Here is a 12,352-nt window from a genome sequence, read left to right on the forward strand (position 1 = left end):
AACGATCATGGAAATTTGACCCTTATAAGGGTCTCCGATTACAAAGTTCGAGAAATTTAAAGACTTTTAGCCGAGGTCCTAAGTTATAACAAAATTTGAGGTTTTCACAAGTACTACTTGCGACGGGTGTTGCGCTTGGAGCTCGATTCTGCATCTGATTGCTTCGACTCCATAAGACGCCTATCAAAGGTGGCTTGTTGTTCCCTCAATTCTGCGAAGGCTACATTTGCTTGTGCTTGGAATGCTTCGGCGCGAAGGTGGATGTTGTTCTGCAACATCTCTAGGTTGTTGATATCGGCCGTGTGGATTTGAACTTCCACGTTGACCTCTCGGATTCGGTTGGCTTGCACTCCGGATTGATAGCACTGGTTGACGAGTTTTCCAACCATGACCGGAAGTGCTCGGTCTGCTGATCCCCCGCCTCTGACATCATAGAAGTCTCGGTACATGCCGTAGGGAGGGCGTAAGCTTTGTTGTTGGCTCCATTGGTGTAGGTGACTTCCCCACACAGGAGTGGGTCCTTGGAAGTTCCTCACGTGGACGGGAGGTTGTGGGATTGGTGGATTGACAATTTCTGGCTCAGAATCTGTACCATAGTCATCTCCTTCCTCCAACTCTATAGGCTCTTCTTCTTCTTCAGGATCTTCTTCGATCCATCCTCCATTACCTTGGTTGGGGTAGTAGGGGTCATTGGGGTGATGGAGTCCCGCCATTGAGTCTGTACGAGAATACGGTTAAGAATTTTCTATAAGCTAGAGCACATGAAACTTACCATTAAGTTTAATGGTTGATGACAACATAAAAACTCCCTTAGTATTATGTAATGATGTGCTTTTGGTAAGTTTTAAAATTGTTGTCCACTGCAGACACTCCTTGGCATACTTTAGTAGTCTCTCGGACAAATATAGTTGATCAGGCTATATTCTTCCCAGTTCCGATTACATGTCCCAAGGCGTACCTGTACTGCACAACTTATTTATAATACTTCTAAAATTATTCAATATGAAACTGTTATTAGTATGAAATAAGTGCATGCTTACCTTAAAAACTAAATAAATTTAATTTCAAAAGTATAACTCTTCTCAGAGTGTTTTTGCCCAGTTGAGTTTATAGTTGTATACCAAAAGGAAATGGTTTTGATATACTTAATTCCCTATAAACAAAGCTCTGATACCAATCTGTCACACCCCCAAACCAGAACGGCGGAAACATTCGGGGGCAGAGGACGTCATATTCAGTATCATAATAGTTCATAGAAAGGAAAGTACACACCACCATACATATATAAAGGTTTTAAAAATGTTTACATAATTGTATTCATTACATGTTCAAAAGATAAATACATAAACATCTTTCAAAAGAAGTAATTAACGCCAGCGCGTTAATCCCAAAAGTTGATTTCCAAACCTGCTTAGCGGTTCCCTGAGAATACAAGTTATTTCAAAGAGAAAGTGTCAACAATTAAATTGGTGAGTTCGTAAGTGGTTTAGAAAAATTGAATGCCATTCCAAAATGGGTGTATGTTTTCCAAGAAAATCCCTTATTTTCTTATAAAAGTATGAAATGCATGAGAGTATTTGTGGTTGAAAAATGCAGATAGTTGAACCAGGAAAATCCCTTATTTTCCTAACAGTTGTTTAATGTCCAAGACTAAAAATTGGAAGCAAGCCACATGCTTTTAAACATAGATCTATATAATAAACCTATCAGAAGATTACCGTTTGTTAGATAAAGAATAGTTTTAATAGCTACTCGTTCATCAATCAGAAGTACTATAATAATTGTGTATCCGATGAGTTTTATAACCATACTAAATATAATATGCCTGTAGCGACGTTCTTCAGGCGTCGTAGCATTATGACAACTGTCACCCCAAAGGACGGACTGTAGCTAACAGTTAGGGCGCGGGATCATGACTTCCCGTATAGATCTATACACATTTGACACGTTCTCCTAACAGGAGACTCTGGTTATAGACAGGACTTTCAGCATTACTTTCTAATAAGAAAGTAGTATTTGAAGATATACATGTCTCATGGATTCTCAACTAAGTCTGTATTAAAGTGATAGTTTTGTATGCAAAGTTTATCCTTTTTCACAATGTTTGACAAAGCATAAATCATAAGTTTTTAGAATGTATAAAACAACTTAGCAACGAAAGGTACTTTGAAATCACTATATACTTTGTATAAGTCTAATGCACGCAAAGTATGACAAGAGTTTTCCATAGTAGTAATGAATTCCAAGTGCTTTATTCGATAAAACAAGTGAAGTGAAACTTTATAAAATGCACGATAATAACCGTATGTTTACTTGTATTCCCCCCCTAAAAGAGTATGAAAGAATTTAAAATGTATTTAAAGTGTGTTTGAAGGGGGTATGAACTCACTTGATAGTTTGAAGAAGGTGTGACGAAAATCGAGCAGAACTTTGGCTTGAAAAAGCGGATTTTCTCGAGATTCTCGGGAATCTCGGGAGTAAAATCGACCTTCGGGACTTGGACAAAATGACCAGGGCTTCAGGGTAGTGCGGGCACGAAAAACGAGGCAAAACGCAAGAAAAGTGAGAGAGAATGAGCAATTTTTCCGGGAACCCTCGCATCTCTATTTATAGGAGGCTGGAACCGCTCGGTATGCGGGGCGTACGCGTACGTCATGCATGACCGAGTCCTCAACTGCCTCGGACTTCGGATGGGACGGGGGGTAGGCTCGCATAGGGGCGACATGGACGATATGAGGCCAAGGCCTTGAGTACGCTGGGTGTACTCGTGTACGCAGGGCGTACTTGCGTGACTCAAACTTCGGATAATACCGAAGTTTTCAATAAAAACATATATTAATTATTTATCAAACTTCAAAAATTCATATCTCCTTCATACGAACTCCGTTTTCGACATTCTTTATATCCACGCGTAGGTGAGACTAAGATCTACAACTTTCATTTAGATTCCGTCGGCAAATTCCGAAATTATTTTTTATTATTTATTTATTAAAATGACGTGATTAAGGAATTTCTTTAAAAATTCATAACTTTTTCATATGATGTCCGATTTGAGCGTTCTTTTTATGCACGTTTGTAGTTTAATGATATCTATGACTTTCATTTAGAAACCTAAGGTCAAAAAGTGTTTTATTGAAACTTTGCGTTTTTACGTAACTTCGTATCGTCGGTTTTTGTCGGAAAACTTAGAATGGTCATAACTTCTTCGTTATAACTCGGATTTTTGTGTTATTTATATGCTTGGAAACCTTAAGACGATATTTACTACATAGAGTACTCCAAACAGAGCTTTTCAATACTTCATTTTTCGATGATATTCTAATCCCTTTTTCAAAGAGGTTACAAGACTCGATCTTTAATGACCTGAAATGACAGGTTGTTACACTGATTTGGAAAACATAGGGAAGAGGAAGGAAGAGCATGGGCAGATGATTCGGATTTCGGCAAAGAAACCCAATGGTTTTGAATCTAAGTCGAAGGGCCAACAAGGTTAGAGCCATTATGGCAAATGCGATAGGTCACATGTTGGGGTATGTAGAGCGGGTGGTTCAAGTTGCTACAAGTGCGGCAAGACAGGGGCACTTTAGCAAGGATTGCACTAATACTATCATCACAACCCGATCTTTTGTATCTTGTGCACTTAACAAGTGGTTTGGTGTGTCTATGGGAGTGTTGGCCCACCCATTAGAGGCTGATATTGTTGACGACCATCTGGTGCGAGTGTTGAGGGTTCATCGGGGATGTACCTTGGAGTTATTTAGAGAGCAGTTTCTGATTGACTTAGTTCCATTTTCCCTGTGCGAGAGCAAGGTCATTGTGGGGATGGATTGGTTGAGCTGCAATGGGGAGATGATTGATTGTGGACTATTCGGTACGTGTTTGGACCCCGAGTGGGGGAGAGTTGGTGATCCACAACGAGGGTGCTCAATGTGGGCCGACTCTTTGGTCGGTAGCCAGGGCTAGGCGTTATTTTTAATAGCGTTGTTTTGGGTTTGTGGCCTATGTGATGGATGCCTCTGAGAAAGGGGGGACCATTGATGATTTACCGATTGTTCAGGAATACATAGATCTGTTTCCGCAGGAGTTTCTAGGAGTGCATCCGGAGAGCCAAGTGTAGTTTTAGATTGATTTGGTTCCAGGTGCAGCTCTGATAGCCAAGGCACCCTATCGGTTAGCACCTCCAGAGGGTGTTAACTACCGATAGCTGAACAAGTTAACGGTATAGAACCATTATCCAATCCAATGGATCGGAAAATTATTCGAGCAACTTCAGGGTACATCTTGGTTCTCTATGATTGATATGCGCTCGGGTTACCATCAGATGGGGGTTAGGGAAGAGGAGATGCAGAAGACGGCCTTCTTAAGTCATTATGGTCATTACGAGTTTGTGGTTATCCCTTAGTGTCGGATGTCCCTGAAACCATACATATAAATTGTAAGAAAAAGCTTAGTGAGTTACCCATAGTATCACATACCAAACATAAACAAGTTATTGTTATTGGCCAAGCCATAGTCTTACAAGTAGTTATCCTGCCAAGGGCCAAATCCCGGTCTTACATACTGTCGCCATGCGCCAGATCCTAGTCTTTTATATAGATGCTAGGGGCTACATCCTGGTCATTCATATAATTGCTAAGGGCCAAATCCTGGTCTTTTATACAATTTCTAGGGGCTAAATCTTAGTCTTTCATGCACCTATTACAGACATAACTAGCATCCCATATCACAATTAATGGGTCGTCCTTGGTGCCTTCGACCCAATGATACGATGAGAAAATTCACCTCAGTCCACTGATAATAAACTAGATGCTCGGCCATAGAACCGGAAGATCCCACACTAAAACAACAAATAACCCCAATAAGAAATTAGGTTATAAACCATAACCATGGGTCTAAGTCCCAAATCTAGACCCCTAAAATAAAATCCATTTTATCCAACCCATAATGGGACTAACCAAACTTAGCCCAATAACATAATAATGGACCCCAATGCCTAAAAAGCCCAATTCATGCAACTCAAGGCCCACTAACAAAATCTTAACTAAGGTTAAGGCCAAGGCCCAATACTTAACTAAGGTCAATATGTTCAAAGCCCAACCGATGTCCATAAGCGCACTGATAGTTGTACGCTCGACGTACACATGGCGTACACAACCGATTAGTATGCAACGCCTACCACTCGATAAGCCAAGTGTACTGGGCTGCTTACCACCTTAAGCCTTTTAGTGCTTAATCCATTGAACCAAAGGGTTCGACTTTCAAATCTCATCCATTTTAGGGTTCTAATGCATAAAGTTGACAACTTTAACCCATATCATGTCTTAATGGAACCCAACAACCATTTTTGTCCAACAATACTCATAAATAAGGACTAAAATTCTTGCATGGACTCATAATAACCATTAAGATGACGTTTTGATGCATCCAAGACAGCAAAGGGGCCAATATCTAAATCCTCTAACTCTAGGATTTGCCCAAACTCACAAAGAGAACCCATGGGACCAAATAAAACTCATAATCAAGGCTTAAATCGTAACTATCAAAATGAATCATCAAGATAAGAGATCTATAACTTTTCAAGCTCCTAAAGTGGATGGAGATTATGGATCTAGAAACTCAACCTTAAAAATCCTTGGTCACCAAGTTTCTCCTTCTTGAATACACACAAAAAAATGCCACAAAAATCACTTCTAGTGCTCAGAACTCGCAAAGGATGAACTAGGGCTTCAATAGGACATAAAGAACAATGGAGGCTGATGAGGGTGAGTGTCTAAAGGCTATAATGATGATTAAATAAGGTGCAAACCCTAAAAATTAGGATTTGACCCAGGCATACATATGCCCCTTGTTCTTGAACCCTACAAACAATGTAATATCTTTAAGGACTTTTACTGAGAAACTTGTTTAAGTGTTAAAACTTTCATCGCAATGCAATAATCCAAACAATGGAGGGGGTCCAATAATTGATCTTGCCTTGAAGATTTTGGTGACTAGTGAATTTCACAGTAAAAAAGTTATTGAAAATTAAACTTGAGTCATTCACCCATACTTGATTCACCCTCTTTATCAATCCAAGAAAGAATTCTACAACTTGAAATTAATGATTTATTGAAAAAACATAGACAATTGCTCGATAGAATTCCTCCGCTAATACTCTAATACCAATTGTTGTGCAAACACAAGCAATATCATCAATGTTTTTATCCTTTCATATAATTTTAATACAAGTGCTTTTAAACCAAATACTTTATAAATATTTAAAAATTTTATTACAAGCTTTTAACTTGCTTTTTTTATTACATTTTCATACAATTTTTTATAACTTTCATAAATTTATTTCTAAACTTTCTTTTACAACAATTTTAAAGTGTTTAACAGATTTTGTATGACAATTTAATATTACTTTTATAATATTTTAAAATAATTCCGTTAAATATTAGTTTAAAATGTTGTATTAAAAAAAATTAATAGTTTAAAAACTTCTAATTAAAGAGTATTAAAAAGTTGGAATAATTTTAAAACATTTACATTATATAGATTTTTGTTTGTTTTTTCTATTTGCTAGGTAATATTTTCTTTTTATTTTGTTAAACGACCATCCACACTTATTGTTACATATTTAATTTATTTAATTTTGTTGTTAGATATTATTTACTTTAAAAATATTGTATATGTTTAAACACAAAAGAAAAAAAATTATAAGCAGCTATATAAAAAATTTCACAAAATAAATTCATATTTATTAATTAAAAAGTAAACTTTAAAAATGAGCAATATTTAATTAATATTTACGAAATTATGGATATTTTAAAAATAACATTTAAAAAAAATAATACAAAAAAATATGATAAATATACACTACAAGAAAATTTCAATTTAGCTACGGAAATATTCCATAGCAAAAATCTGAAATTTCGTAGCTAAAGTTGAATAACTATGGAATTTGCAACGATTAGACTCCGTAACTTTATTTCTTGTAGCAAAATGTTTAGCTACGGAATTATAATTCCGTAGCAATTTTGTTATGATAGTTTCTACGACTTCTATTTCGTTGCAATTTGAGTTTCATAGCAAATTCTGTAACAATTTTTTTGTAGCAAATTCCGTAGTCATTTGTTATGTAGCAATTTCCGTTGCCGTTTGTTCCGTATCAATTTCCATAGCCGTTTGTTCTGTAGCAAATTTTGTAGCTGTTTATTCCATAGCAAATTCCATAGCCGTGTATTCCGTAACAAATTCCGTAGCCATCTATTTCGTAGTAAATTCCGTAGCCGTGTGTTCCGTAACGAATTCCGTAGTCATCTATTCCGTAGCAAATTCGGTAGTCATTTTTTCTGTAATGAATTTTGTAGCCATCTATTATGTAGCAAATTCCATAGTCGTTTGTTCCCTAGCGAATTCCATAGTTATTTGTTCAACAACAATTTGTCTCGTAGTAATAGGTTTCAAAGCAAATTTGGTATGATAAAAATATTCAACAAAATCCAAATTTCCAGTTATAATATTTGTAAAAACATATAAAAACATAGTAAATATAAATTTAATAGTTAGATCAATTTTATGGATACATGTTATCATCAAAAATTCTTCTACAATGTTGTCTAATCATCAAAACTGAATATTAATTATAAATACAATCACACAGTTTAGATTTGAATTGTCATGTACACACACATCCACATATACTCAACCAAAATGGCAAAACCTGCAAAATCAAATTTTCAATCAACTTGATTAAAATTCAATCCGTTGTATGAAATCCCATTTTGCTTTGCTTTGGGGGTTTCCCTAGTTTTTAACCAACTAGAAATATAAAATCTGAAAATAAACACAAAACAAAATGAATCACCTTTTGAGAACCAAAGCTTAAAAATGATGGTTTTGTTATCACCTTGAGTGGAGTGGAGTGGAGTGGAATTGGTTTGTTTGTTTATAATTAAATTAATTCACACATTAAATTAATCATTGGAATACAATTATTTTTATGTAGTTAAGAGCATTATATATATAATATAAGACAATACCTTTACGACTAAAGCAAAATCATCATCCAAGATAATGATGTCACTACTTTCTTTTGCAACTTCAGTTCCTTGGATTCACATAGCAAGACCAATATCAACCTACAATTTCATAAAAAAATAGATATAAAATATAGTAAAAATAATTAAACTGATGATGAAAAATCTTTAGTTACTACCTCATGTAGAGCAGGGGCATCGTTTGTTCCATCTCCCGTAACAACATGTCCCCTCTTCCTCAACGCTTGGACAAGTAACAGTTTATCATTAGGTGAAGACCTCCCCATAACCTATTTCAAAATCAAAATTACATTCTTATAAAACTTGTTTACAACTACTCGACTAGGGTTAAAATAGTAAATTCACATACCGAAATCTTCTCAGCAACTTCTAGTCTTTGGTCTTCTGTATCAGCATTTGATGCCAAAATTCCACATTCTAAGGCCATTACACGGATTAAAAATAAATAAAATATAAAACCATTATATATACCATCAATTCTTAAAAAGTTTAGCTGCAGTTCACTTTTTTCTCTTTCATCAATTCACACGGAACTTTTTTTTTCCTTATTTTGAACACTAAACTTCTTGTATTCGCTCCTTCTTATCTCATTTTCTTGCCGCCTCACATTCCACCAATGAGATTTATCACGTTTTTTTATGTTTTTGATCTTATTTTTTTGCTTCCTTCTGCTTTTTGTTTTCTCGCTGCGTTCGTCCTTTCCTTTACAAGAGTTATTTTCCTTTGTTTTTGCTTGCTGCTTTCGTTTTCTCCCTTACAAGCTTCGTTTTTTAGGTATGTTTTGGTGATCCTCCCTCTATAATATCATGTCTGTAGGTTCGTCTTCTAAACGCCGTTTTTCTCCTCATTTAGCTGGCCTTCTGTCTTCCGAAAAAGGGTCCTGTTCTTCTGTTGGTAACGATACTTTACTTTTGCCTTCTTACGATGATATCGGCGATTGCACCTTTGTTTGTAGATTTTGTAGTGCTTTTTTCTGGTTTGATGAAAGGGTTATGTATTTGTCACGTCCAGATTGCCCTGCCTATACGCGGTGTTGTAAATCTGGTTCTGTTGTTTTACCATATCCACTTCTACCTCCTAAATTGTTGCTTGCTCTATTTGATTTTCGCCCTTTCATCAAAAACATAAGGGCTTATAATAGTATGTTTAGCATGACGTCTTTTGGAGGTAAGGTGGATGACACTGTTAATAGGGCGGATGGTCCATATGTATTCAAAGTTTCTGGTCAGGTTTGTCATTGGATTGGTGCTTTTGATGTTGTTGATGAAAAAGGACCAAAGTTTTTGCAATTGTATATTGTTGATACAGACCATGAATTGCATAATAGGCTCTCTGATTTTCCAAAAAATGAAAATGGCTGTTTAGATTCAACAATAGTTGAGGCTCTTATGGATCTTTTTACAGCTCATAATGAATATGTTAGAACTTTTAAATGTGCAAAAGATATTGCTGCTGAAAGAAACTTACCTGAATATGCAGTTCGTCTTTTTAATGATGTTCCTAATCGTCTGTATGGCCCTCCGGCCCCTGGTAGTTTGGGTTGTATTGTTGTTGGTGAAGACGTAGTTGGCAGTACATATGATATAGTTGTGCATTCAAAAAGTGGTCCTCCGCGTAGGATTAGTAAACTTCATCCTAGCTACATGCCATTGCAGTATCCTGTTTTGTTTCCCTATGGTAAGGATGGTTGGTCCCCAAGGTTGAAGCTTTTAAATGAGGTTGGTTCGAAGGCTAGGAATCTTAGTATCAACATGTATTATTCTTACCAAATACATGCAAGGAATGGTATATATTCTGTTGTGCTAAATTCATGTAGATTATTCCAGCAATATTTAGTTGACGCATATGCATGTATTGAACTTTCGCGGCTTGATTTTTATGAACAAAATCAAAATCACCTAAGATCAGCATATGTTAGTGGTATTTACGATGCCATATCACGTGGTGATACTGATGGTAGAAGTATTGGTAAGCGTGTTATTTTACCACCATCTTTCGTCGGTGGTCCAAGGTATATGTACAGATTATCAGGATGCCCTTTCTATTTGTCGGGAATATGGGAATCCACAGTATTTTATAACATTTACGTGTAATGTTGGTTGGCCAGAAATCAGCAGGTACATGGACATGCATCGCCAGTTTGATGTTCCGAGCAGGGCAGACATAATCTCACGTGTTTTCCATATGAAAGTTATTGCCTTTATTAGTTATTTGAAATCTGACAAGACGTTCGGTCCTGTTACAGCACGTAAGTTTTTTTCTTTTTTTTTTTCTGTGATAATATTTTTTAAAAAAATATGTTCCCTGTATTTTCGTTTATTCATTACTGTGTTTAGATTGTTATATTGTATTTACTAATTAATTTTTTTTAAATATTTTTTGTATTTTTAACAATGTTCTTTTAAAAAATATATTCGCTGTAAGTTTTTTTTATTTTTTTTTCTGTGACAATATTTTTTTAAAAAATATGTTCCCTGTATTTTCATTTATTCATTACTGTGTTTAGATTGTTATATTGTATTTACCAATTAATTTTTTTAAATATTTTTTGTATTTTTAACAATGTTCTTTTAAAAAATATATTCGCTGTAAGTTTTTTTTTTTTTTTTTTTTTTTTTTGACAATATTTTTAAAAAAAATATGTTCCCTATATTTTCGATTATTCATTACTGTGTTTAGATTGTTATATTGTATTTACTGATTAATTTTTTTTTAAATATTTTTTGTATTTTTAACAATGTTCTTTTAAAAAATATATTCGCTATAATTTCGTATGTTCATTAGTGAATTTAGATTATTATATTTTATTTACTAATTAGTTTTCCTTTTTTGAAAATTTTATTGTGTTTACTATTTAGTTTTCCTTTTTTAACGGTTCTTTCTTTGGCAGATCTATATACTATTGAATTCCAGAAAAGGGGTTTACCGCATTGTCATGTGCTCATATGGATAGCAGATTCCCACAAGATAAAGGAACCATCTGCCATTGATGCTTACATTACAGCTGAATTACCTGACCCTATTTTGGAGCCATTATTATATCAGACAGTTACAAGATGCCTTGTACATGGACCGTGTGGTTTGCTAAATACTAAGTCCTCATGTATGAAGGATGGTAAGTGTAAGAAAAGATTCCCAAAAAATTTTCGTAACGATACAGTTTTTGACAAGGATGGTTATGCACATTATAAAAGGCGATCTGGTGAGGTCCATAGGTTAGAAACAGGTGTAGAAATAGACAACAGGTTCATTGTCCCGTACAACAAAAGACTGTGTTGTCATTTCAATGCACATATAAATGTCGAGTATTGTGGGTGGAACATGATGATTAAGTATCTGTTCAAATATGTATCGAAGGGAATGGAGCGTGTTAGGTTTGTTATTCAAAGAGATGTGCACACTTCTGGATCTTCTGTTTCAGTAGAACCTCCTGTCATTGATGAGATTAAGAACTATATCGATGGCCGTTTCCTCTGCCCTCATGAAGCCGCGTGGCGTATACTTGATTTTCCGATTCATGACCGAGATCCGTCAATTGTCATACTGCCTATACATTTGCCAAATATGCAATCTGTGTTGTTTAAAGAAAACATTAGTATTAACCAGGTTGTTGACGATCCCAACTTTGGAAGCAGTTTGTTGTTAGGTTGGTTTGATAACAATAAGTGGGATAGAACTGGTCATAATCTTACATATAGCTCATATCCTACTAAGTACTGCTGGGACAAACAGGCAAAAGCTTGGAAGAGAAGGAAACGTTGTAATTCTCATGCATTAGGTAGACTTATCTTTGTTCATCCATCTGCTGGAGAATTATTTTACTTAAGAATGTTGCTTTGTCATCAAAAAGATTGTAGGTCTTATGAAGAAGTTCGTACTGTCTCTGGCACTGTGTACTCTGATTTTCGAGCTACCTGTGATTCGTTAGGTCTAATAGGGGAAGATCGAGAGTGGATGGACGCTTTTACTGAGGCTTCTGAATGGGCTACATCGTCTCAGCTTCGTTCTTTATTTTGTTATCTGCCCCTTTTATGTGATGTTAACGATCCTATGTGTTTGTGGCATTTTGGATGGAAGAAAATGAGTGATGATTTGGTACACAATATAAAGATGTCAAATCCTGGTGTTGATGTAATTATAGATGATTTGCACGTACAGCAGATGGTTTTATATGAACTGGATCATGTGCTTAGGTCATCTACACCTTCAAAATCTGTTGTTGATTTTCATTTTCCCAAACCTACAGAGGAGACTGTTGCTATGTTAAGAAATAGACTTTTTTTTAGAAGAGACAACGTACGATAAGGACA

The 12,352-nt window shown here is 35.5% G+C and overlaps 1 protein-coding gene across 1 annotated transcript; it reads left to right on the forward strand.

The window, feature by feature from the left end:
• The first annotated feature begins 8,848 nt into the window (after window positions 1-8,848).
• On the forward strand, window positions 8,849-12,347 carry LOC145045686 (uncharacterized). Its single transcript, XM_078994006.1, has 4 exons — window positions 8,849-9,760; window positions 9,869-10,053; window positions 10,160-10,290; window positions 10,933-12,347. Exons 1-4 carry the CDS (start codon window positions 8,849-8,851, stop codon window positions 12,345-12,347), a joined length of 2,643 nt encoding a protein of 880 aa, XP_078850132.1.
• Window positions 12,348-12,352: the final 5 nt, after the last annotated feature.

The sequence above is a fragment of the Lactuca saligna genome, chromosome 5 (genome assembly GCF_052625555.1).
Source record: "Lactuca saligna cultivar CGN05327 chromosome 5, ASM5262555v1, whole genome shotgun sequence".
Taxonomy (NCBI): domain Eukaryota; kingdom Viridiplantae; phylum Streptophyta; class Magnoliopsida; order Asterales; family Asteraceae; genus Lactuca; species Lactuca saligna.

Coding starts and splice junctions, on each gene's coding strand:
- LOC145045686 (XM_078994006.1), top strand. CDS start 8,849: ATGTCTGTAGGTTCGTCTTCTAAACGCCGTTTTTCTCCTCATTTAGCT. Junction 10,054..10,159: donor TCTTTCGTCGGTGGTCCAAG/GTATATGTACAG, acceptor AGAAATCAGCAG/GTACATGGACATGCATCGCC. Junction 10,291..10,932: donor GTTCGGTCCTGTTACAGCAC/GTAAGTTTTTTT, acceptor TTTCTTTGGCAG/ATCTATATACTATTGAATTC.